This window comes from Malaclemys terrapin, chromosome 11, assembly GCF_027887155.1.
Source record: "Malaclemys terrapin pileata isolate rMalTer1 chromosome 11, rMalTer1.hap1, whole genome shotgun sequence".
NCBI classification, from domain to species: Eukaryota; Metazoa; Chordata; order Testudines; family Emydidae; genus Malaclemys; species Malaclemys terrapin.
Window position 1 is genome coordinate 54,943,036 of NC_071515.1, and position 27,020 is coordinate 54,970,055.

General features: G+C 43.3%; 2 protein-coding genes across 11 annotated transcripts in view; one reads left to right on the plus strand and one right to left on the minus strand.

The window, feature by feature from the left end:
• MBD5 (methyl-CpG binding domain protein 5) overlaps positions 1-1,571 on the minus strand; it is a 231,140-nt gene extending 229,569 nt beyond the window's left edge. For all 7 annotated transcript variants that reach the window (XM_054044519.1, XM_054044518.1, XM_054044520.1 and 4 more), the window contains exon 1: positions 1,089-1,571. The gene's annotated coding sequence lies outside the window, so the exon portion shown is untranslated. The remainder of the gene's footprint in view (positions 1-1,088) is intronic.
• A 253-nt stretch (positions 1,572-1,824) lies between these two features.
• The window catches only part of ORC4 (origin recognition complex subunit 4), a 90,623-nt gene continuing 65,427 nt past the window's right edge, over positions 1,825-27,020 (plus strand). For 2 of the 4 annotated variants that reach the window (XR_008446687.1, XM_054044452.1), the window contains exons 1-4: positions 1,828-1,965; positions 15,851-15,922; positions 22,467-22,543; positions 25,717-25,807. Coding sequence is in view for 3 of the 4 variants with exons in the window: in XM_054044452.1 (XP_053900427.1) it covers positions 15,866-15,922; positions 22,467-22,543; positions 25,717-25,807 (225 nt within the window). In the remaining variant the exon portion in view is untranslated. Of the gene's footprint in view, positions 1,966-15,850; positions 15,923-22,466; positions 22,544-25,716; positions 25,808-27,020 lie in introns of all 4 variants that reach the window. The other 2 variants (XM_054044450.1, XM_054044451.1) reach the window with 2 other exon arrangements.

Sequence of the window (27,020 nt, forward strand, 5' to 3'; positions counted from 1 at the left end):
TTATTGTCATTCTAAATTGTACAAAACTCAGATTTTTTGACATGTGAATCTTACATTAATAAAGAAACTGGTTAGTTAAAACTGAAAGTGGTACCTAAGCCAGACAACTATTTAGTGCAGCACAAATACTGCTGGACAGGTTTGGCCTTCCTATCAGAAAACCATGAAAAAAATTTAACATAAAAATTTTAACAAGAGCTAACTGTTTATTCTAACTAAGTATTGAGGTGATTTATTCCACAGGCCCTGATCTTGCTAATATTTACATATTAGAGTAGATCTATATTGGAACTACTCAGATGCTTAAAGTTAAGCAAGTACATAAATCTTTGTAGGATCAGGGCCTTAATGATTATGTAACTAAGTTTATTTATTCAGATTGTTAACAATGGCAACATGCAACTACACAAAACAAAGACAGATGATAAATTCCAAAGTGTTTCCAGCTCCATATTATTCTTTTTGTCTTTGGAATTTCCTATTTTGACATAAGAAATACAAGCACTTTTGAAAGAAATCATAAATAAAACAAACCGTGGCCCAAACACCTTTTAATACTTCACCTACTTCTCTACACAGAAAAACTATTTATTAAAAAGACAACTACCAGTGAAAACCAAAAGACAAATACTGTTCCCAGAAACAGCAAATTCCCAAATAAGAAACAGTTCTAAAAAGAGGGGGATATTGGAACACACTTGAGAGTACCACTAGCAACGCTTGATCATCATCTACTCCATGACATTTGCTCATACACTGAAAAATAAATAAAACTGAGGCAGGACACAGAGAAAGGTTTCCACTTCCTCAAAGAGTGAGTAAAAAGTGACAGATAAGAACACTATAATATCTTCTTCCCAAAGAGGGGCAGGAAGGTTAGAGTAAGACACAAAACTGAAGTGTTTCATTTGGAGCAGGAAAAATAAGCCACTTTGCCAAACCAGTAAACAATCAAACTATCATCAAAGCTAAAAGATGGATCCAGAAAACAAACACCTTCCCAACCCCCAGCCCCCAAATCTGCCTGACCTAGAGTGAGAGGCAGAGCTGGGAGGAGGTATTACTTCCCCACACACAAACACACTTACCTTGGCTGCACCCCACTTTTATTCCCTTCCCTGGAGCAGTGGAGAAAGAGACACACACAAAGGGTAATAAAGGGGGAGGAGGGGAGAGCAGGGGGTGGGGGAGCTGGTGAACTGGCTGCTGCTCCTGTGTGTGTGTGTGTGTGTGTGTGGTGAGGTGTCTCCAGCCAGGGCCAAGCAGCATTAGCAGAGAGAGAAGGGGCTGTGTTGCTAAGAGGCTTTTAGTCTCTTTCTCTCTCCTCTGACGGCCAAGGGGGGGAAGAAACTCTCCTTCTCTCCCTGTGTCTCCCTGGGATCCTCTAGCTGGGCTGGGCTGGGGGGAGAAACTCAGGCTCCTCACACCAACCCCCTCCCCCTCCACACACACCAATTCAAGATGGAATTAGTGCTCTGTCCCTTTAACAATATAAATAAAAGGTCCCCCAGTCTCCCCCTCTCTCTTCATCATCAGCTGCTGCTGCTACTGCTGCTGAAGCTCTGGCTCTGCTTGGGAGAAAGATGGGAGGCTGAGACTGCGCAGGCGCCCGAAGAGGGCTCGGTGGGTTGAAGGGGGGGGGAGGGAAAGAGGTTGCTCTCCACAATGCACCGCGCGGCTGGCGAACCCGGAAAGAGATGCCGTCGAGGGAAAGGAAGTTGCGGGAGGGGGAGGGAAGTGGAGCGGAAGTGAGTGAGTGAGTGAGTGGGCGTAAAAGGGGCAGAGTTGAGGCGAGTCAAGAGCGGGCGGGGGGAAGGGAGGATGGGCGGTGTCGTCATCGCCATGTGACCAGGAGCGATGTGCGCGGGGGGTGCCGGGAAGGTTTCCGAGGCGCTAGCGGGCGAAGAGGAGGGTTACTCCGTTGGAGTCCGAACCACGCGCTGAGGCGGGAGGGGGCCGACCTAGGTAAGGGTTCCGCGGGACCGGGGGTGGGAAGGCGATGGAGGGCGGTGACATGACCTGGTAGGGGAGAGCGGGCAGGCGGGCGAGAGCCCTGACCTGGTGCGGGCGGAGGGCGGCGGGGTCCCCTGGGGGCAGCCTCCTCCTAGCCGCGCTGTGTTCCCGGAACCCAGGGGGTGGCTGTGCCCCGTTCCCAGTTCGTTGGGGCCAGGTGTCATAAGGCGGGAAGGCCGCTTGCCGGTGCCCTGCCCCGAGGCGCTGGGGGCCCTTCGGCGGCGCGAGCGGGGGATGATGCTCATGGAGGCTCGGAGTTGAGGTGCAAGGCGGCGCGCCGGCGAGGCGTCGTGGGACTCCTGCAGGCACCGCTGAAAGGCACCGGGCGAGTCTTCACTGCCTAGACCGCAAGCGCTTCCTGCCTAGTGAGCCCGGCGCTGGTCCGGGGGGCCGTGCTGGGTCTTGAGAGCAACTCCGGGTTACCTGCTCTGGCATGTTGAAAAAAACCTGAGTCTCCGGAGTTCGTCCCCAGTGACCTCCTAGCAGAGCCGCGTTGGTGTCTGCTGTGTGTCCACGTCCAGAGCGCTTTCCATTGAAACGCTCTTGTTCAGTGCTTACAGATGCTGACGCCTTCTGTGTCGCAATGTGATGTATTAGGGAATTCTTGGAAGAAAGATTAGACTTTAACTCGGACTTCATGGAGCTTAATTCTGCTCCTGGGCATTTACTTATGCTGGTCAAAGGCACGTTGTTGTAAGCAATGTAGTTGCTGCTTAAGTGTTTGGGACTTTGCTGTATTTCTACTTTTTTGTAAAGGAACTAAAGCTGTGTCACACTAAGCTCTTTAACATTACAACTAATTGTTTCTTAAGCACTGAAGATGAAAGCTCTTGTAACTTTACAATTGAAGGATTACAGTACCTCAAATTTGTGAAAAATTGAATTAGTTAATTTTATTTACAAAGGTGGTTATAACTGTCTTATCTTGAACATAAATAACTGCCCTTAAAAATTGGTTCATGTATGTTTGTGTGAGTTAATGTGATCAACAAGGGCAGAATTTGAGTGTAAAAAAGGTGGGGATACTTCACCCATGTGGATCACCAGAATAAGAAGCCACAATCACTGTGGATTGTGCATCCTATGAGAGCTCTACTGGACTCTTTTAGCTAGGCTCCCCTTTTGTCAGTCTTCACCCATGCCTACATTACCACTAAGCTAGTTTTAGGCTTTGTCTACACTAGCACTTTTGTCAGTATAACTTACGTTGCTCATGAGTGTGAAAAAACACACACACCCCACCCCTCCAGTACATAAGTTACACCAACAGAAACGCCGGAGTGTACAGAGCGTCTCCCTTTGACATAACTACTGCCACTCATGGAGGTGGCTTTATTATGTCGAGTGGATCTTGTAGTGTCACTGCTGTAAGCTCGCTAGTGTAGGTGTGGCCTTTAACTATGCTGATGGACTCCACTAAACTTTCTTTAATTGCATTTGGTTCTTTAATGGGATTAAAGTAATCGAGGGTCCTCTCTCAAATGCCAACCACTTATGGCACCAAAATGAGTCATTACAGATCTGTAAAACTCCCTCTCCTTTCTTATGACAAAGGAAATTGTAACACCTTAATGAAAGGAAGAGGGTAGGACAGGTCGCGTATTTTAGAGCTACTGTTTGAGTCACATAGGACAGGTCTTCACTGCACTGTTAACCTGGGTGATCGGCATGATGGTTAGTTTAGTCCGTTTGTGAGCATCCCCATAGCAAATCACTACCTGTGATATGTCCTCATTGCTTAGGCACTTGTCAGTGTATATCTGGGATCAGACCCCATGCTTCTTTGTGCTGAGATGCTCCAGGATTCTTTCCCTGTCAATTGTACAACTTGCCTGACCCTTGTGAGGAACTGCAGGATGTGCATGGGAGGACTGTCAGCAGAGTGACTTTGACTTTTACCTGTTTCCTCATTGCAAAATTGCATGTTTCAGCCAAACCTGGGATACAGACCTTGGCACCCAGCCATGTAAGCTAGCCTAGGCTTAAAGCACCTCCGAAGCCTGGACAGATGGTTTTCTGGGTGGATGGCAGGGCTAAAACCCAGGGTTAGCTGTCCACTGAAGACTACCCATAGACGTATTTGCTGGTTTCTTGGCTCACATTTTGAGACATTCTATGCAGCCATAACAGTTAGTTTTTAGTGAAAGCTGAATTTCTGTAGAGCATGATAGTAGCTTCAGAAAAATGTCAGTAAGGCATATGAGCATTACTCTGGTGGGGAAGCAAAAGGCAGCCAGAAGTGCAGTCATGCGACTGTCCCCATCAGTATGTTTCGGGTGTCAAGGGCAGCTGGCAGAGAGGTAAATCACTGTGGGGCAGGAGGCGGGACTGGGGAAGACCCGCTGGTGGCTCCTACCTTGCACTGGGTTTAGCTGCTGGTCCCGGCTGGGTTGGGGAGGATGGGATTTTCTCTTCCCCTGCATGGCATCTGGGGCTGGGTCAGACACACCCCCAGATTTCTTCCCTGGCTGCAGGAATCTCTGCAAATTCCCCCCTGACCTCTGTACAGGGGACTGCTCCCCCATCTGCCCCACCCCAGTGCATCCAGACCCCCTCATATCCAGATCCTCCTGCCAAGCCTCAGCCCCCATCCTCACTCAGAACCTCCACTCCCTTTGCATCTAGACCATCCCAATGAGCTACCCACACCTGGATCCGCACCCCACCGAGCCCCAACCAGCTGCACAGGGATCGCCACGCCACAGAGCCCCACTCCCTGAGCATCTGGACCCCCCTACTGAGCTCCCCACACTTCCCTGCTGAGCTCTATCCCCCATACCCAGACTTCCCTGCCTTGAGCCCTACCACCTTCACCTGGACCCCTGTGCAGAGTCCCATTCCTGTTGCACCCAGAACCCCCCCTCAACAAGCCCCTGGGCATCCTGATTCCCCACTGAGCTGCTCACACCCAGATTGCCCCACACAGAACCCTCTCAACCCACACCTGGGTCCCCCCACAGTAAGCCCCGCCACGCTTGGATCCTGCCTTGCTGAGCCTGGCTGCCCGCATGGAGGGTCAGGGATGTTTCTGTGGCAGGCCCAGTCCTTGCAATGTGTCAAGATTGGGTGTAGCCTCACCACTGAGTCCATGTCCTGGAGGCAGCTGATCTACCACTGTGCAGCCAGTGGCCTGTGCTCCCCAATGCCATGCTAGAGCCTCCATGTTAATTTGACAAATAAAATTTGCAGAATTTTTAACTTTTTGGTTCAGAATGCCTTCAGGAGTAGAGCATGTAGTAGCTGTTTCTGAGGCCTGGAGATGAACTGAATTTGCACACTATTGATTATACCAGGGGTTGGCAACCTCTGGCACGCGGCTCACCAGGATAAGCACCCTGGCGGGCCGGGCCAGTTTATTTACCTGCTGACGCGGCAGGTTTGGCCGATCATGGCCCCCACTGGCCGCCGTTCGCTGTCCTGGGCTAATGGGGGCGGCGGGACGTGGCGCAGGCACCCCCTGGATTATAGGTACCATTAAGGGAAGTTAGACCTTGTCTACACTACAGACTTCTGCCGGTACAGCTATGTTACAGTGTAGATTCAGCTGCACTGGTAAAACTGTTTTTACTGGTACAGAGAGTGGTTTGCCGTTTTGGCTGCATCCACAGTAGGTACTGTAGCAGAGTGCTGGTGCAAAAGCACCTAATTAGCCCCTGCCCAGTTAGCTCCAATCAGGGGGAACAGATTGGGGCTGATGGAAAAGGCCTGATGCTGGCCTGAGGATTGGCAACATCTGCTGGCCTGACAAGCCAAGAACTGTAAATGCTGGGAGGGAGCCAGAAGGGGGGGCAGCCAGGGAGAAGTTAGTTAGTCAGTCAGGGAGGGAACTGGAGGCCTCCCTAGCTGAAGTCTGCCTCTGCCTCTGACTAATCCTGCAAGACTTCTATATAGATCAGGGGTCTCAAACATGTGGGCCGCATGCGGCCTGCGGAGCTCTTCCCTGCGGCCCACCAAGCTCTCTCTTCTTTCTCCCCCCCCCCCCCCCGCCTAGTTAGTTCCTGTTGCCACCAAACTCACCTCCTGAGTTATTTTATGTGGCAGCTAAGCTCCCCGGGTGCTGCTCCCCAATGTTTGGGGCCGGGTCTCTTCCCCTGGCCCCACCTGCTGCCCCCATGTGCCTTCTCAGAGTGTCCCCCAGCCTCACTTGCTGCCCTCTCACCACTCAGAGCCTGCAGCTCAGGCTGACTCCACTCATTCTGCTGGCTTCCAGCATCACCTGCTGCCGCAGGGTCCTAGTGCCCCCCGTCCACTTTGGCCAGGGCACGGCCCTAGTCCTGAGCCTCTCCAGTGCCCCAAACCCCTCACCCCCAGCCCCACAACACTCACCCCTGCACCCCCTCTTATCCCCAAACTTCCTCCCAGAGCCTGCACCCCTCCACCCATCCTGCACCCCACAGCCTGTGCCCCAGCCCGGAGCCTGCACCCAGCCCCCAAACTCCATCCCAGAGTATGCGGCCCTCGGGCCAATGCACTAGTCCTCATGTGGCCCTCGTGGTCATTTTGAGTTTGAGACCCCTGATATAGACACTGGTGGTGGGAGAACCTGGTATAAATAAAGACACAGGTGTTTCACAACCCTGAAGCCTTTCTGAGTCTTATTGGGGGCAGAAAGCAGGCCCCCAGAAGAGGGGTGGGATGTGGATCCCTGTTACAATACACTTTGATGGTATAGTATACCATTATTTCTACACTGAAAAAGCTCTCCTAATGTGGACATAGCTTTAGCTACAGTGGAGGTAATTTGAAACTTTTTGACTAGTAGTTTCTATGTAATCTTATCAAAAGACAAAGGACCATTATGATCACCTACCTTGATTTGTGTAACATAGGACACTGAATTTCACCCAGTAATTTCTGAATCAAACTCATAATATGTATAGTGTAAATCAAGCATTAACCTTGCTGAGAACATACATATATAATGATACATGCAGGGCCTGATTCTGCTACTTTTATTCTCAGTGAGTAGGTAATCCAATGAGTTCAATAGAACTACCAAATGTGAGAGGGTGCCATATTCCAGCCCTTAATTTTAATTGTTATTTATTAACTTAAGTATATCTGAATTAATATTTCAGATTTATTAAGAAGGCAGTCTGAGGACTAAATCAAGTGTTAGATCTTAATTTCATTAATATGTTACAAAGAAGCTTTGTAACTAAAGAAAATCTGAGCATACATCAGTCTTGCAGAAGGCTACATTCTTTCTTTGTTTCTAAAAAGTAGCAAAATCTATCTTAAACTAGTGGAGTTCACTGTGCATCTTAGCTTTTCTAAGTACCTGCTATGATTGGTCTACTGCTACTTCTGTTTTTAGCTGGATGTGGGCATGGAGGGAGGAAGAATTCAGTCTTCTTACATCACACTGGTGACCAAGATAGGTGAATATTTAACTTTTTTTTGTTATGAAAGTGCAGATTGTTACTCTACGCAGTAAGAGGGGTGACTTAACTGACAGCAGGTTGTCAGCAGGAATGGGAGACTTTTCTCCATATAATTAGTTTAAATCACTGTGCCTTTAAAAGTGATCCCCATGTACATTGGAAATACTCTTCACTAGAAGTAGACCTGTATTGACAGTTGTCCACAGAGGTGTTCTGCCTTACTAAAAGGTAACTAGAGAACGAGATTCTTCTTGAAAGGTAAAATATAATAGAAAATTTGACTGACAGTAGGATGAAACTGACTTATAATATGAGAACATTCCTGGTGTAGTGGAATCACTTAACATAGAATACATATACAAATTTACATAAAAGGTTGTTACAAGGAGGAGGGAGAAAAAATGGTCTAACTTCTGAGGTTAGGACAAGAAACAATGGGCTTAAATTGCAGCAAGGGCAGTTGAGGTTGGATGTTAGGAAAAACTTCCTGTCAGGGTGATTAAGTGCTGGAAGAAATGGACTAGGGAGGCTGTGGAATCTCCATCATTGTAGATTTTTAAGAGCAGGTTAGACAAACACCTGTCAGGGATGCTCTAGATAATACTTAGTCCTGCCATGAGTGCAGGGGACTGGACTAGATGACCTCTCGAGGTCCCTTCCAATCCTACAATTCTATGATTTTAAGTAGCAGGAGATGACCAATAGCTTGGGGCCAGACAAGGTGCTGACTGACATGGTACATTAGAGGGTCACTTGCACACTGCCAAAGCCCATGCTAAGATTCACTCACATGCTACTCTTCTGCTGTGTTGCAGCCAAGTTAAATTCATAGTCTAGGCACTGGCTCATACACCATGGGAGATAAAGAAATGAGATCAGCACAAGGACTGGGAATGTGAAACAGAAGAAGCCATCTGTCATATATGGTCAAGCAGATAAGGTTTTTTGGAAATCCCAGGTATGATTCTTTAGAAGATGGCATCCTATAGTCTCAAACTCAGGCTTAGCAAAGGAATCTCTTAATCATAAAAGTTTTCACTCTCTTAAGTAACCCCAGCATTACAGATCTTAGGAAAACAACAACAAACCCTTAAATGCGGTCCCCCTCCATGCCTCCTTGCCACCTCTGAGAGTCCTGGGTTTTATCCTAGGCTGTGGAATTGCCACTTGTTTAGAAAATCATTTTGAAAACAGTTTGTCACTTTTCTGGCCCATGTTCTTCCACCAGGTTACTTCCAGGCCCTAGTAGGTTGGAGGAACCCTAGAGAGGAATGAAGATAATTGACCCATTTATCTCAGTGGGAGGCTGGTGTTCCCCTCTCCCAATGTCTACCTTATTGCGTGTTGTGGCATACTGAACTTCAAGACAATCTTGCTATGCCTGGGAGCTTGAATATTAAAACCAGCTCCTTCTAGAGGGGGACTGTAGCTGAGGAACACCTTGCACCAGTAGTTCTACACTTGGGTCTTATGTGGCCCACCAGTATTATGGTAGGGTGTTAGCTCCACCACAGTCAAGGATGCATCAGGAGTTACATTTTAACATGGGTTACAATGTAACTTTTAAAAATTGATTGTCGCTTGCGCACTGCTTAAGTTTGCTCTAGCAGTTTCTGTAGGGAAAATGACTTGAAGTTTGCTGTAACAGATTTTAAAATGGCCACACACCTAAAATTTTCTAGAATCCAATGTCTCTCCCAGAAACTACTGCACTTGGAAGAATAAAGCTTGATTTTTTTTTTGTAGATTTTATGAGTTATTGTAGACCGTTGAAATTTATCTTTATTTTTCATGATAAACATGTTAATATTTTGACTGGGAATGGTATGCTGGTACAATCTAAATGTTGACCTTACACTTCTCCTTAGACTCAGGCTTTCTCTGAAGGAATTTTCTGGTTTTAGTTGCTTTTGCTAATGCTGACATTAAGAGTTGCAGTTACTTGTTTTTCTTTGATTAGTGTCCCATTGATCAGGAAATGGGTTAATAGCATGGGGCATGATTACTCTACCCAGAGCCGTCCCATCCATAGGATGGATGCGGGGTCCAAGGCAGCCTGGAGGGTTAGCAGGGGGCCTGGTGATGGCAGCAGCAAGCGACCTGGCCCCAGTCCACCCTGCCAGCTCTCAGCATTGTTCAGGGGGAGAGGGTGGAAGTAGGAAAGAGGCAGGGCAGGGGCTTGTGTGAAGGAGTGGAATGGGGGCGGGGCAGAAAGAGGCAGGGTGGGAGTTGGGTGAAGGGTTAGAGTGGGCCTGCGCCAATGGGAGCGGTTGTCCCTGGTCCCGCACCCCACAGGGACGGCCCTGACTTTACCGTAATGTTGTTGTTTGAGGCCTGGTCTACATTAGGAAAAATTCACATCCCGGAGTGACTCAATTTAAACCAATCTAACCCCGGGGGTAGACAGTGCAAGATCAAGTAGTGGCTCTCAGGGAGGTAGCCTATCTACACTGACAGGAGAAGCTCTCTCATTGGTGTAGATAGCGTCTTCACTGAAGCACTGCAGTATTTTAAGTGTAGACAAGCCCTTCAAGTCTTATCCCCTCTTACATTAATACTGTCTTCCTTGACAATATTTCTTAAGTAAAATCTGAGTATGCATGTGGATTTTAGAGCATTGCAGGAGTTGGCAATCTTTCAGAAGTGGTGTGCCAAGTGTTCATTTATTCATTGTAATTTAAGGTTGTGTGCCAGTAATATATTTTAATGTTTTTAGAAGGTCTCTGAGTCTATAATATATAACTAAACTATTGTTGTATGTAAAGTAAATAAGGTTTTAAAAATGTTTAAGAAGCTTCTTATCAGTTTAGTATGATCCTTGCCCTTGCTTTTTCTTGCTGAGTTTTCCAATGTCTGGCACATATTTGGATAGTTTAAGCTGCACACAGGCTTCTGAGTGATCAGTTGTTAACTCCCTCCAAGAGGGACAGAGGACAGATTTAATGTGTGGAAAATACCAGTTCACACAGGTATGTGGATCCAAATGCTGAAAGCATTGCAAACGCAATTTTCTTCAAACAGTTACATTTCACTGGCAGGGACGTCCAGCAGGTCAGAATAGAGGCCCCCATGATCTCTCTTGGTAGCTTCAAGTGCACTCCGCAGATCTCCAAAGTTTGATGCCCACAATTCTGAGCTTTTTAACTGAACGAGCTGCATTTCAAAATCTTCAACATGCATCCACTGAAATACAGACAAATCCAAGTTGCTTTCGTTGAATTTCAGGTTTAATTAGAAAAGAAAGCATTGGGCCAAATCACTGGAAATCTTGAAATCTGTCAAAATTCTGATTCTTGCATGTACATTCCAATCTCATTGACACTGGCAGTGCAATGTGTCGATAGCTTTTATGTGTTGGAAGTAGCAGAAAGTTGAAGTTCGAATATCCCGAGAAGAAACTGCTAGTTTTACAACAAATGCCTTCCAGGCTTCATAAAGATCCAGAACGTTTTGCCCAGCACCCTGGAGACAGAGGCTCAGTTCGTTTAATTGAACAGTGATGTCAGTTAGAAACACAAGCTTAGACAGCCATTTGTCATCATCCAGTTTGGGGTAAGTGGGGTGTGTGTTTTTTTTTTTGTGTGTGTGTGTGTGTGTGTGCTTTTTCTGATGACAAGGCCTTGATTGCATCAAAACAGTTTACAAAGCACACCAAACCCTTGCCATGACTTAACCACTGAATGTTGCTGTGAAGTGGAATGTCGTTATAAGCACTGTCCATCTCTTCTAGCAGTGCTTGAAACTGTCCAAGTCAAAGCAGATCGAGCAACAAGAAAATTCACAATTTGCACCACTGTATTCATCACATTATTAAACTCTGAACTAGAAAGTTTAGCACACAGCTTTTCTTGATGGATGATACAGTGAAATTTGACTGTTGGGCAGCCAATCTGATCTTCAAGTAACTTTACAAATCCCTTCTGTTTTCTGGCCATGGCAGGAGCACCATCTGTTGTCACACACAATATTTTTCTGATGTCAACTCCTTGTTCTTCAAAATGGTTTACAAAACTTTCCACTATATCTTCCCCCTTTTGTTGTGCCATGCAGGGGTTTGAGGCAACAAAGTTCCTCTTGGATTTCATCGGAAGCACAATATCTTGCAACAACTGCCAAACGTGGAATGTCGTTTATATCCACGCTCTTGTCAACTGCAACACTAAACACTGCTGTGTCTTTTAATGCAGTTGTCTGCTTTTCGTTAATGTTTTCTACCATTTCGCTTATGTGTCTCTCAACTGTTCTGGCAGAGACAAGCAGTTTTTATTCTAGATACAATTGTATCTTTATTTGGCAGGGGGCCAGCAGCTGGTACTCGAGGCCAGCAGCAGGTTGAGTGGAGCCAGCGCCTGGGACCCCAGCTGGAACCCCAAGCCAGCATCAGTATGCCACTGAATCAGCTCGTGTGCTGCCTTTTGGCACGCCTGCCGCTGATTGCTGACCCCTGTTTTATTGACTCTTAAAACAAAGCTTTGCTCTTAGAGCAAAAACTCAAGAGGGAGCCCCTAAGGAATGGAGACAGAACAACTAATGTCTATAGATGCGTGGGGAAACTTTTTTGTCCAAAAATTTTCACAATTTTTGAAAACTGACTTATCTGGAATCAAGAAAGGAAATCTCAAATTTTCATGAACTGACAATCTGAAAGACTCTTTGGATCTAAACATTTCATTTTGACCATATCTTTCTCCGGGCCCCCACTTAGTACAAATTAACTCAAATTCCTAAACACAGCCATGTCAGACCAAAACATTTCATTTTCAAAATGTCAGTGGGATATTTCATTATAGAAACTTTTTTAAAAATTTCTCATTCTGAGATTTGTTGAAAGCAGCTCTTTCCCATGAATACTTTAGGTTTCAGCCAAGTGGTGTTTTCTGATTTTTAAAAAACAAAACATTTCACTTAATTTTTTTTGTCCAGCTTTCCTAATGTGTGCAACACACATTCTCAGAGCTGCCACCAGCAAGATTTGTGGCTTGCAACAGATGCATGTGCAGTAGGGTAGAGGCTGTCTCAAGCTCAAGTAAGCTAATACCTCACTGTTACTGAAGCTTATAAAGCAGCTTACAGATCAGTGGTTGTCCGGCATAATTTTAATCCTTTGATATACTAGTTTAGAGTTAAAGCTAGTCTTAGGTTTTATCTATATGAGCACTTTTGTTGGCGAAACTTTTTGTTGATGTGTGTGTGGAAAATAACAACAAATGCGCAGTAGCCAACATAGCTACTGCCATTTGTTGGACTTGGTTAAATTATGTTGGCAGGAGAGCTCTCTCCCTCCAGCATAGAGTGGCCGCATAGGAGACCTTGCGGCAGTGCAGCTGCAGTGTTATAGCTGTGCCACTATAAGGTCTGTACTGTAGCCAAAGCCTTAGTGTAAAAAGTGAATTGATATCTATAAGATTCTATATTCTAAGGTCATTGTAGGTTTTAAAATCTGTTAAAATGGGGCTGACTTTTTTTCTCTAGCCTTGAAATATTGTCCTGAGCAAACACTTCTCACAAGTCACTCCATATCTGATCTGTGTTCATTCTCAAAGGAAACCTGCACAACACCTTCAAAAGACAAGCCTAAGAGCTTAAATACATAACTTTGCTAGACTCTAAAATCAGTCTTAAAAAATAAATTCAGTGTCTGGTTTACTACAACAATCTGTAATCTACAACCCCCCCCCCCCCCATTTTGTCCTATGACTGGCTAAGTGTTAACAGGTCACTTCACCTTGAATACTCTTAAAATGTGTGTTAACTAGTTATGCTAAACAATCTGTTCTGCCTTGTATTTAGTTGACAGTCTGAGTACTTTCCCCAGAGCTGGAAGGCTTGTCTTTCACCAACAGAAGTTGGTCCAATAAAAAATACTGTCTCTTACCTTATCTCTTAAAACATTAAAGGAGTTGTAATAGACATTTCAGGATTTAGGTATGACTTTTCCTCTCTGTAGTGTCAAATGATGTGATTTCATTGTAGGGAGATGTTCAGGTCTTCAACACAGGAGGAGTCCAAGATCAGCACTGAGAAGACAGCCTAATTTTGATGCTCACTATGTAGCTGGGCATTGCTTGACAGCTAGCTTGTTTTACTGCTGTTCTGGTTATGCCAAAACTATAGACAAATGTGAATCAGAATCTTTTTCGGATAAATTCCTCTGCTCCTGAAACTGTGTAAGCCATACCAAGGAATAGCACATCAATTGAAGGATACACTTCCTTCCTACCTGTCCCTGGAAGATCAGAGACGGGAGTGCCTTCCTGATAAAACACACTCTTACACAGAATCTTATAATTGCTGCAGTCTCCATCTCTATGCTGAAAGTCCTGGCCCATTTATTCCCCTTCATAAGGATAAGAACACTTTGTTTACTATTCCTTTCTCTGTTGACAATGCCCTTCCAGTTCCTGTCATAATCTGAAGTGTGTATTATGTAAATCGCCTTCTGACAGTAAGAAGCCTTCACTTCCTCGATGTTACAAGGGCCACAAAGGCTTCTGTGAACTTCTGTTGCATATTGTTTTTGTTTACTTCATGGAGTCAGGAAAAAAAAGCCTAAGGCTTGTAAAATTTATCTAAATGGATTGTCATAGGTTATCCCTGTAAGGTTCTGGATCATACTTGCTAATTAAGATTCAGAGATCGCTGAAAGGAAAAAACTGCATGTCACCTTTTACAGTTTTGTGCTTATTCTTCCACACAACTTTTATCTATTCTGTGGCATATCTCTGCAGACAGGTTTTGATGAAGCTGTTCTGGAGTCTGTGGTTTAAAAATAATCCTTACTTATAGATGTTGTGTAACTGCCTGTGAAGCTAGAAACTGACCTTATTCTCTAGAAGAAAAAAATATTCTTCAATTGGTTTCTTTGGTTTAAAAATTGGTCATTCAAACATAACCATAACTGTTAGCTCTTCTAGGGGTTGTTTGTTGGGGCGGGAGGGAGTTTGCATACCTTTTGTCACTATCCGACTACTACTGAAGCCTTCCTCACTGAGGGCATGGCTACATTTGCAGATGTAGAGCGCTGGGGGTGAAACCAGCCCTCGGAGACTGCAGCAGGGAAAGCGTTGCCGTGTGTTTACACTGTCAGATGCAAGTGGAGTAGCGTGGCCACATTAGCAGCTCTTGCAACGCCCCAGAGAGCAGTGTCTTGTGGTGGCTATCCCAGTGTGCAAGTCGCTGCAGTGTGCCTCCCAAATGGGGAGAGGGCAGGGGGGGTGGAGTGTGACGGATTGTGTTGAGTATGTGTGTGGGGGGGGGAGAGACAGTGTGTTTTGGGGGGGCAGCGTGCGTCAGCATGCTGTCTTGTAAGTTCAGACAGTGGCAGGAGGAAGGGGGGAAACCCCAACATCAGCCCACACCCCTCTCTGTCTCTCACACGTGCACAAATGCCTGCCTCTGCAGCAGGAGCATTCCACAGTAATGGTTTGCTTTGTCCCAGAGCAGATAAGCATGCTGGCTGTCAGAAACGGAGCTTTGAAAGGGGATATCTGCATGCCTGCAGCAGAGTTCAAAACAATGACCAGAGTGGCCACTTGACTTCAAGGAATTATGGGACGTTTCTGGAGGCAAATCACAGCGCAGTAATGCAACAGGTTGTCCACACTGACGCCTCGGCATTTCAGGCAGGGTGCAACAAGCTCTATGCTTCTCGTGGAGGTAGATTACCAGCTGCACAGTCCAGTTGCTCTTAAGTGCTTTGCCAGTGTGGACACCTCAAGAGTTAGGGCGCCCGGGGCTGATTTAATGCGCTCTAACTTGCAAGTGTAGCCAAGACCTGAGAGTCACTTTTCTGGACTGTAGTTTTTTCACTTTGCTGTGGGTTGAACTCAGTCTTTCATTGCAACTAGGTGCCTTTCTTTTCATTAGTATGGAATTGCTTGCTGGGCTCCTGGTAGGAAGCTTTAGCCTGGTCTAAACACCAGTTTTGTACCAATATAACTGTCAGTGGTATGACTTCTTTTTAAGCAGATGTAGTTATGCTAGTGCAGTGTCCTAGGGTGGACAATTATATTTGTAGCAAGATTCTTTATAGTGGTATCACTTATTCCTATATATATAAAGGAATAAGCTATACCAATACAACCCTAAAGTATGGACAGTTATACCAGCATAAAGTGTTTAACATTGGTATAACTATGTTAATACAGTTATAGCAATACAACTTGTGTGTGTGTGTGGACAAAGCCTTCATCTAAGCTGGCATGGTGCAAGACTTTCTTTCAGTATTAGTAGTTCCAGTAATATGCTGTAACCAAAAATGTTTGTTAGCCTGTTTATCACGTATGAAAAACTTGACTACTCAAATTCAATTGTTTTGTGTGTGTAAACATTGCCATTAATATTGATTTGGTATTATATTAAGCGCAGTATGCTAACATCTCAAATTGCTCTTTTTGATAAGCATACAGTTGAACAAAAAGCAAAACTTAGAGAATCTTCCTTTTTTATTTAAGATGTGAATTACTGCAATGAGTAAACGTAAGTCAAAGGAGACAAGCTCTGTAAATGGAGAATGCATCTCACAGGTGGGTAACATTTTTCTGTCTTCCTTCTTTTTGATTCTAATTCATTGGTGTAGGGTAGATGATACTGACCTCTTCAAGTGTTTAGCTGCAGTGAATTTCTACCCTTCCCCTATAAAACTAAGGGAGTCCTCTTGTCAAACATTATCTGGTCCAGAAGACCCTAGGTTTGATCTTTCAATAACTGGTGTCTCTGTACATGTCCATGCATCATCAGTCCTGTACCTGCATCAGGTTTCCACTTGATTCACTTGGTTAGATACAGGTATTCAAACCATTGGTCTAATTATTTTCAATCCTTTATAATAATGCTTTTGGACAATCCTGTACTTTGTCAGTCACATTTTGAGAGCAGTCTACAATTAGCTCACTGACAAGTCTATCACACTTCATAAAAGTAAGCATTCAAGGTAAGTAAATAGCAAATCCTGACCTGACTTCAAATTCGCATGTTTGAGGTTATTGATCCTATCCTCTTTCTATGTGCAGTGTGAGTCACAACCCAGGTGAATTCCTCTTTCACTGCAGGGGCCAGGTGAGGTAGGATATCAGCTCTCTGAAGAGGCTGCAGCTGCAAACTTGTGCTCTTCAACTCCTCAAACTGACTGTCTAGATATTATCCAACATACTTGTAGTGTATTAATCATTCAGTGGTTGTAATAGGCTTCTTACATTTCTGGTATTGCTGCCTCAGTTTCTCTTCAGCTATAGATATACTGTCTTCCATGGTAGAAGGACTCTTTTCTTTTTTTTGTTTTTGTTTTTTTACTATGAATATGTTGCTAGAACTTAATGAGACTACTATTAAAACTGAGTTTTGCCATTGATTGTACTTGCAATCCTGCCGTTGACCTATTTTTTTAAAATAAAATTAGGTCACTCGAGTATACATCTATATTCCAGCTTTCACACTCCCTTATCAGAAGGGCCACTGTATTTAAAATGCTTATGCTGCTGCGCTAGCTAATACTAAGGTCTCAGAACTCTGCAGACCTTGCTGACGCGCACAGATTTTTGTCTTAAAGCACTGTCTCACAACTCTTGACTTCCGTAAATAGCTATGTTAATTCAAATCAGGAAAATAATTGGTTTGTCTAAGAGAAATCTGTTAAGATAATTTTAAACTTCTCTGAGGAACTTTTAAACAAATGGTGGCTCTGGGTAAGGCTCAAATTATTTTGAGCCTTAGATTCATAACACATTTTCACATTAACAGACATGAGAAGTATAGAATCTCCTTAATTTGTACTAAGGATAGGAAGAACAATTACTGAATAGCACATTTAGAAGCAAGCAAGCAAAACAACAATGATGCATCATCATGTGCTCTGTTCATCTATTTGCTGTGATTACACTTTATAAGTATTCAAATGTCTCTTTAGTATGTTGCTACTGAACTTACTTCTCAGGGATTTACTTTCTGTGTTTGTGTAGTGTTATGGGATGTGCAAACCTAAAAGGGCAGCTATCCCAGGATACAGCTGAACTGCCTGGATTTCCAAATCAAATGGACTTTCTCCACACTGTTACTGACAGACCAATCCAATCAGCTGTGAAATAAGACCTTTCCTTCAGAGACTACTGAATTTTTTTCCCTCCCAAGGGAAGTCTGATCTACAGCAGCTGCTAGACCTGCTACCTCATAAATCAGACATTGGAGAGGCGAGGGGAAGCACCTAGAGTTAGGTTTCAGAGGAGCAGCCGTGTTAGTCAGTATCCGCAAAAAGAACAGGAGTACTTGTGGCACCTTAGAGACTAACAAATTTAGAGCATAAGCTTTCGTGGACTACAGCCCACTTCTTCGGATGCATATAGAGTGAAACATATATTGAGGAGATATATATACACACATACAGAGAGCATGAAAAGGTGGGAGTTGTCTTACCAACTCTGAAAGGCCAATTAAGTAAGAGGGGAAAAAAACTTGTGAAGTGATAATCAAGCTAGCCCAGTACAGACAGTTTGATAAGAAGTGTGAGAATACTTACAAGGGGAGATAGTTTCAATGTTTGTAATGGCTCAACCATTCCCAATCCTTATTCAATCCTGAGTTGATTGTATCTAGTTTGCATATCACCTAGAGTTAGTAACCCTTCTGTCTGAGGAGCGTGGGAAGTGGAGAAAAGGATGGGAGTTGCAGGGGTTAGCGTACTGGGGGCAGTGTTAGGAGACTCAGCACCTCCTCTCCCACACCAGTGAACTACCTCATGCCCTGTTGGCTCTGCTCTTCAGTTTTCTCATCCTCTCAGCTCCCTGACCCTATTCCTTGGCTCTACCCTACTCTTCCTTTATATTCTGTTCCCTGACTAGTAAGGGGCTAGAAAAGAGACACACAAGGCAGGGAAGTCCATTTCCCTTTCAGTCCTCAACTCTGACAGGAAAGGTGGAGAGGAGTGTGATCTAAAGGGGCAGCTGTAGGGGAGTTGGAAATAGGAATTCAGACAAGACTCTAAGGAAAAAAATATTAAAGTTGCTTGTGTTCAGCTGTCAGTCTTGCAAATGGTAAATGTAAATGTTTAGGGTAAAGAAAAGGTTAAATTTTTTTTTTACCAATAAGACTATTGGCTAAGTCTCTCAAATTAAAAGAATAAAAGTTAAAACCACTTCAACCATACTGAAGACCTTTGAAAAAGGCTTAATATATGACTAATGTAGCCCTCTGAAAGCAAGTTAGTATCTTGGAGGGTACCACAAAGGCTCCTATCTTGCTGATGGACCAGGCATTAAAAGTGATCTGCTCCACCCACCACTGATTTCTCTAGGCTTTTGGGGGATGAATTTGACAGACATTTAAAAAAAACGGAGTGTCTTCTGCCTGGGGGTTTTGCTGACCCTTCTTTCTTATTTCAAGAAATCCTCCATAAAGATTACTGGATTCCTTTCTTGTTACTCTTCTCCTTGTAGATCTTCTGTTAAACACAGATAGGTCAAAAAACATTCCAAAAGAATGCTTTTCAGAAGTCTGGCCAAACCTTCAAAATCTTGCCCAGCAAAGGTCAAGAGAAATTGTGGTGCTGCTGCCCCTGCTTCACCCAAACGCCTGTTGGAGGGGTGGCTTTACAAGTTTTTCCATCCTTGGATAAGGATTGCTTAAGAAACTCTTCATTGTGGCTCAAGCCTATTCATATAATTCCAGCACTGTCCATGCCCTAGGAGTTTTTCTTCAACTATCTCTACAGCCCTTCTTCCATATTCTTTTTTGTCACACCTTCAAAATGAAGATCCTCAGGTCAGCTTGGGGGAGCCCTCAATCCTTAGGACTACTTAACATTTATAGATATGCAACTGTATCTCCCCATTGCCCACAAGCACGTGAAAGTTAACTCTTTGCAGTAGGACATTCTTTTTTCAGTATGTGTCCCTGTCTGTGGGCATGGCTACTGCTAGACAGACCATTCCTGAAAGTTAGGCGCATAAAGCCCTCAGGAGACCTCTTCAGAGTGCCATTCTTGGCTGCTTCTTCAGCTAGCCCTTGATGCGAGGATAATGTCCCCCAAGGGGGTTAATTGGTGAGTTTTTAAATGGCTGAGGAGCCCAATTCTTGCCCTTCAGATTTTCCCACAGAAGTGACAGTCTTGCAGGAGACATAGTTGTTGCCTGGAGTGTTGTGCCCTTTCTTTCCTCCTTTGTCGTTTCTCTGTCTCATGAGCACATCTGTTCTCCTCAAAGTGAGCTGTGGCTTGGTGTATGGTGTGGCACCACTGTTCTGTTCTGCACCAAGTCCTCCCAGTTTGTTGGGTCGATGACATCTTTTTAAGATGTACTTTCAGTATGTCTCTAAAACGCTTCCTCTGTCCATCATGAGCCCTTCTTCCCTGACTTAACTGAGAGAAGAGTACTTGCTTCGGGAGGCGAGTGTCAGGCATATGCACACAGTGGCCAGTGCAGTGGAGTGGTATTTCATGACCTGTGCTTCTATACTGCTGATGTTGGCTGCAGAGAGAACACTGTTAGTGTGTTGGTCTTCCCAGCTGATACTGAGAATCCTTCTGAGGCAGCATTGCTGGAACCATTCCAGCTGCTTGAGATGTCGTCTGTAGGTTACCCAGTTCTCCCATAAATAGAGAAGGGTGGGGATGACAACTGCCTTGTAAACCAAGAGCTTGGTATTCGTTTGAGGATCCCTATCATTGAAGAGTAGTCTTCCAAAAGATGTAGTGGCACAGCAGCTCCTGTATTCAATTTCTATGTCAATGCTGGCTGTTTGGGAGAGGTGGCTGCGAATATATGGGAAATGGATCACATTCTTGGCTAACTTGACGAAGCCAACTTCTTGGGGGGGTGGGGGAGAGGGAGAGAGAGACTCTCTCCTTCCCTCCCTCCCTCCCTCCATCTCGGACGGCAACTTACTTGAGCATACATTGTCACAGTAATTATGCATACTGCTAAAGTGAAGATCAAGGAAGTTTAGTTAAATTGCAAGACACTTTTCTAACCATATTCATACTCTTCTGGGAGTGAGGGAACTCACCCAAACAAAGCCTATAAATGGCATGGAAGTTGAATACTAAGAATAAAAAGCTAAAGACATAAGAAATGTTTAGTTTCTTTTTAAGTGTTGCAGAAACGGAAAGCTTGAAAGAAATGGTGGGGTATATGCCAGACTGTCAAGGAGTAAAATTGAAGATGAGCTACATGGGTGGGGTTTGTTTGTTTGCTTTTTTTTTTATTTTTTTTTATTTTTGTATCACTAGGAGTAATAAACTCAGTTCTGGACACAATCTCAAAAGAGTAAGTAGAAATAGAAGGATCCATAAGAGAAGAGGGATAAAAGAAGACATAAAAAGGTTTTCATGTGAAGGGATAGTGAAAAGACTTGGGATGCTCATGTTAGAGAGAAGGATAAAGGGATATGATAGACACACAACTATTGGTTTAAAGAAGGTAAATCACTATCAAGTGGTTCTGCTTACTCTTCAGAATACAGACTCAAAGGGGCATTCAGTTAAATTGAAAGGCAACACACTTATTGCTGCTAAAAAGGGAATACTAGTTGATAGTGTGTAATTAGTCTGTGGAACTCATTGCTCCGAAATAAAATTATGACTAAGAGCTTAATAGGATATTTTTTTTAAAGGTTGAGTTTTCATCAATCTAAGGTTCACTAGGATTATATATTATATTACTGAGAGAGCTGGTGGTTTCCCTTGTATTTAGGTTCTTAATACTTGCCATTATAAAAGATTCTTGGAAAGTTTTTTGGGAAGCTTTAATGCTTCCAGTCTTTTCAACAGGCCTTTGAAATTCACAGGGAAGCAAACCCTCCAGTTAAACAAGCAACTCTTCTTCAGTCTGTCCAATTCTACTCACTTCAGATGAGAGGAAAGGCATTTTGATGCCAGACATGGACTTTCTAAGGTCAGGTTCATGCTACTGCCAAAGCAGCAGCATGCATTGCCCTGGGGAGGCCAGGGAGCTGCCAGAGCAGTTGTAGTGTCAGGATAAGTTGGAGAGAAGAACTGGGTTGAGGTGTCCCTGACCCTCTCCATATTGGAGGTTCCTGTCCCTCTCGTGGGATAATAGCCTTCTATTGGTAGCTAATGTCCTGTACTTCAAGCAGTTGGAAGGCTCAGCTTCAGTGCTGAAGATGAAGGCTTCAAAACCTACCAATGATAAATGTGTGACGTTGTTTGTCCCCAGAAATCTAGGGAATTGCATCCAAAATAAAGCTTTCATTGTAGCGGTTGCAAAATCAAGCACTCAAAAGTTAGGAAATAGTAGATTTGAGGCTGTCCATGCAATCTTAATTCTGTCACGCTGTGTGTGCATTATGATATAGTTTTAATGACATGATCCCATGCTGTTTTTTTTTCCCCCACAGTATCTCTGCACAAAGTAGATGAATAAGGAGGCAGAACTAAGTTGCTCGGGCAACTGTAAATTTGTCAATTTCTAACCTTGAGTGCTTCAGTTTTCAGCTTGAATAACATTCTTTTAACCTGCATTACATACCAAGAGGGTGTTATCTTGTTGTATAACCCCTCACTCCTCAGGTCTTTGGAAGAAACTTCATCTTTAACCATTTTTTTTTTTAAACTGTGTAAAATGGGTTTTCTTCACCTTTCAGAGACCGGATACAGGATTAGAAGGACCACTGGTCTAGTGGTTTAATCCAGTGTGGCAATGACTGACTGCTACATTATGTATTTTTGGGATGAGGAAAGAAGCAACAACAGAATATCAGGGCTACCTGATATGAGAGACCGACGCTCTGCAGAAATAGCACTGCTTTTCTCTTGGATAGTTTCTTTTTGTTCTCTCTGCTCCTGGTCTCTGACTTTGTCACTAAAGAAGGTTTCCTGATTGGTTTCCATTCTGTGTCACTAAAGAAGGTTTCCTGATTGGTTTCCATTCTGTGTCCTTAGTGACAGCTAAAGTGTTCGTTTCCAGTTTGAGTCTATCTTGTTGCATGATGCCCAAGTCACTATTGTACAAATAACTAATGAATCTTCCACCAATCCAGCAAAGTTGACTAAGGGTACTAGTATATATGTCTCCATGTTACAGGCATTAAGTATTTTGTGCCAATCTTACTTTATCTCAATAGGTACAAAGAATTTTACGTGAAAGATTTTGTCACCAGTGCCCTAATGGAAAACTGTTCGGGGTTCAACTTCAGTACAAGTGAGTAAGCAACTTCATAACTTTATGGGCAGCTCCTTACTATTTTGACCTCAGGTTAAACATAGAAAATTCTGATTTATACAGGGCTTGTTATGCCTTTGATCTTTTTTCTGTTAAGTAGTGATTTTAAAATGCACTTAAAAAAGCAACTTCTTAAACCTCTTTTTTAGTAGAGCTTGAAACTCATTTAAACTTAGTTTTAAAATTAGATTATTAGAGAGACTAGTTGTATACACATGAAAAACAGGAATACATTTCTAAAAGAAAATCACCTTCTGGGCTGAATTTTTCTCATGTACGTTTCAAGCCTAAAAGTTTTTGGGTTGGAAAGTTTGGTAAAATTCCATTCTTAGTAGGAAAGCTCTTAAATAGATCTCACACTCTGCTTTTATTATGTTTCTTAATCCTCTTGGATCACTTAACTTTTGCCATTCATGAATAGTCTCTTGAGAGTTCAAAGCAACTCTAGGATCTTGGATGCCAGACTCAGAAGTCCTATGGGATTGTGCAAGACAGACTCACATCTTTGGAAAGCTTAGTTGATGCTATAATGTCTAAAACAAATAATTGCCTGAAAATCTAGGGGTAAAAGTCAAATAGTGAGGAAATAAGAGAAGGTTTATTCTAAAATGTAGTTAGATCCCTTAGCTATTAACTTCCATGTGATTCAATATAATATGGTATCCTTAGCTACACTCTAAACAGGCTGGCTGCCTCTTGTGCATCTCCTCATGGCCTAGGGTCATGTGATAGGCAGCCTGCCTCAGTTTCCCTCTTGCGCTGTTCAAGGAACTCACACATTTTGTCCATTCCCATCCCTTCTCAGGTTGTTTATTTAAATTTTTGAATGTTTAAGTCATCCAGAAGTTGAGACCTTGGTTTGTACCTTCTTCTTCCAAGCCTTCCTGCCTGGAGCATTTCCTGCTTTGTCAGAACACTGCAAGGAGTTTCTGCTAGAACCTGCACACTCCTAGCAGTTTAGTTCCTGAGTATTCTCCCCTTCATTGCAGCCTCCTGCTACCCTTTATAGGACAGTCACCCTGATCTTGCCTAGCTGTGGCTTATTCTGTAATCAGGGAGTGGCTAGCTCCAGCCTTAAGGGGTGAGTCACCCTGTTACAGGAACTAATAATGAAACACTTGCTAGTATAAATGAGGACTCCAAAAAATAGCATGAAGAGAGGTAAATAGTGGTGTCCCCCGGGGGTCTGTACTGGGACCAGTCCTATTCAACATGTTCGTAAATGATCTGGGAAAAGGGGTAAACAGTGAGGTGGCAAAATTTGCAGATGATACAAAACTACTCAAGATAATTAAGTCCCATGCAGATTGCAAAGCACTACAAAAGGATCTCTCAAAACTGGGTAACAAAATGGCAGATGAAATTCAATGCAAAGTAAAGCACATGGGGAAAACATAATCCCAACTGTACATATAAAATCATGGGGTCTAATTAGCAGTTACCACTCAGATCTCGGAATCATTGTGGATAGCTCTCTGCTACTGTACATGGAGTGTATGTTTTCAGTCAAAGTGAACAGAATGTTGGGAATAATTAAGAAAGGGATAGATTATAAAACCGGAAATATCATATTGCCTCTATAAATCCATGGTACACCCACATCTTGAATACTGTGTGCAAATATGGCCGCCCCATCTCACTGGGCATTGGCCACTGTCGGAAGACAGGATACTGGGCTAGATGGCTTTAGTCTGACCCAGTATGGCCGTTCTTATGTTAACTTTTGTCTTTCTCTTTTGATAAAGAATTTATTTTGAATATTGATCACTCATTCTTGAAAGACATCCAAGATGCAGTAAGAGTTACTTGTTTCTCCTTTCTTCCAAGTGTATTCTTCCCTCTCAATGGAAGACTTTCAGTTAACATTAACGCCCTTACATTGACAATGGGAAAGAAGAGAGAAAAGTAAGAAAATTAGTGGTTCCTGCTATAAAATGCATATTGTAACAGACTTTAAAATAATGAATAAAATAAATGTTATGCACACGTTCTTCACTGAATTGTTTTTTTTTTTTGGGGGGGGGGAAATGTAGAATATAAAGCCTGATACTCATTGTTCTCCCCCCCCCCCCCCCAAAAAAAAAAATCTCATGTGGACGGACCCCTTCTATATGCTTTTGGAGTCTTTGAAAAAATTTCCAATCACAGGAGATGACCTCCATGGCAACAAAGGTGGCATTAATGGTGTTATGCTATGGAGAGGCAACATGATTAAAAACTGAAAATCAGCAGGACAGTTTTCATTCCTCAGTTATGGCAGAGAACTGAAAAAGCCCTTGTAGTTACTAGAATCTCTTTACAACCATTTTAGTGTCTTAAAGTAATACTTCACTGAATCACTTACATTATCTTAATATACAGTAACAATATCCTAAAGGAAAATCTCTTTGGCTTAAGGAAGGGCATCTAGAACAGACACTATAGTAGTTCAGTAATTGGTTAAATTTCTAACCAAGTATTTTTGTCTGAACTCCAAATGACATTCCCATAACTTTAGATTGGTGTGAAGTTTGAGTGACACACAAAAACCTGTGTGAAGAATCCATAGTTCAATATTCATACCAGAATAATATAGAATAAGTTTACCACTTTGTGATAAATGACTTACTATTTCCTGAGTTTCAGTGAATGCATCAGAAGCTTAGTATGGGTAATCAGTTGGTTAAAATTATTTAGTCGGTGATTCCACATCTGTCCTAATGGTCTCTTAGCTGACACATTTTGAAGCATTTTTTCTCCTTCTCCCTTTTTTATAACACTATTTGTCAACCTGTTAGTTGCTTTTAAAAGTCTTAATACTAATTGAGGTTAGTTCCTTTCCTATTGGAAGGAAGGAGCTAAGAACTGAATGAAATTTTTTTTTCTCTGAAATTTGCCTTCCATGTATAGCATACTGCTGTCTAACATGGTATTTAGAAGACTTGTAAAGAACTAGTGATAATTTTATAACATACACATTTTTAATGTTTATGAAATCTGAGTCTAATCATCTTGGATTGTATTACATTTTGCACCCAGTGGATGTTACTGTGACTGCAGTTAACTGGCCATCCTGTATTAGGCTTCTTCTTTTCTTCTCTGAATTCTCTTCTACACCTACAGCAAATACTCCTGTTCTTTGAAGTTTTAACCTATTGTCACTGTCATTATAGACATCTACTGGAGCTGCTGAAACGAACTACTATCCATGGAGAAAGTAACTCTGCACTCATTATTGGACCCCGTGGATCAGGAAAGACTATGGTAAAAGCTCCTAATAGAAGTTGATGTAGGGTCAAGTTGGACCCTGGTGTCAATGGGTGCAACTCCATTGGTGTCCCTGAAGTTGCACCACGGCAGAGTTTGGCTGTTGGTCACTTCCTGTCTTTGTAGGGTTTTATTTTTAAAGATATCTTGTTTTGCTAATGCCTATTTTTGAGCATTTGAGATGTATTCATGAGGCTGGTCAAAAGAAAAACCTTATTTACTTTTCCCTTTCTGTCTTTTGGAAATGATAATATACAGATGTCTGTAGTTCAAATACAAGAATTTCATATTTCAGTCAGACTTTATGTGCAGTACACAATAAAACCTGTAATAGGAACATTGCCTCCAGCCTGCCCCCTTGTGGTATAGGGTAGCTCTGCATGCACCCCGCCTCAGTTTCTCTCAGGGATCTTGGAAATGAGCCACAAGAAAGCTTTGTGGATAATGATACTCTTGGTTGGGCCTGGTTTAATAATAAACAATACAGAACACTCAGTGCCCCAAAGTAAAGTCATCACTGTAACATAAGCTCATACTCCCTCTGGCATCTTCATTCCAATCTGCCCTTTATCCAGTAGCCATTGCCAGCCCTTTCTAGCAGGAGTCCTTCCCTATTCTTCAAACAGCCACTCCCACTCTATCATTTCCCTCTCCAGGAGGGATCCAAAACTCTCCCTGATTTGTCTTCTCTGGCTCAGAGGTCATCAGGCAAACCTTCTCTTGCTCTCCCCTGGTATCTTGGTCTCCTGCAGGAGCCTTGCTACTCTGCAACCTTCTCCATGCTCTTTGCTGAAGTGTCTGTCTCTGTCCACCTGGGCTTCGTCTTATATGGTTCGATCAGGCCTCTGGGATGACAGCTCCCCTCTGTGGGAGAGTGAACTTGTGACACAGCTGGGGCTGAGACCCATTTTCCTTTAAAGGTGCATCCACCCATTGACACAGTAGAACAAATTCCTAGTGTGACTGACAAACTTATCTTGAAATTCTCTGAATGCTACGCTACCCCACCAGCAAAATGTACCAGCCCTTAGGCATTATAGGCTTCTCTTACCTCAAACTATAGGCTCTTAATTCATTATAGGGAGGAACAGAGGTAACTTGTACTGCTGCATTAGTGGTGTTTCTCTGATCTGGCTTCGAGTGGCTGCTTTTGATGTTTGACCTACTACTCAACTAACTTTTCCCTTTATAGATTGAGGTGTTTCCTACC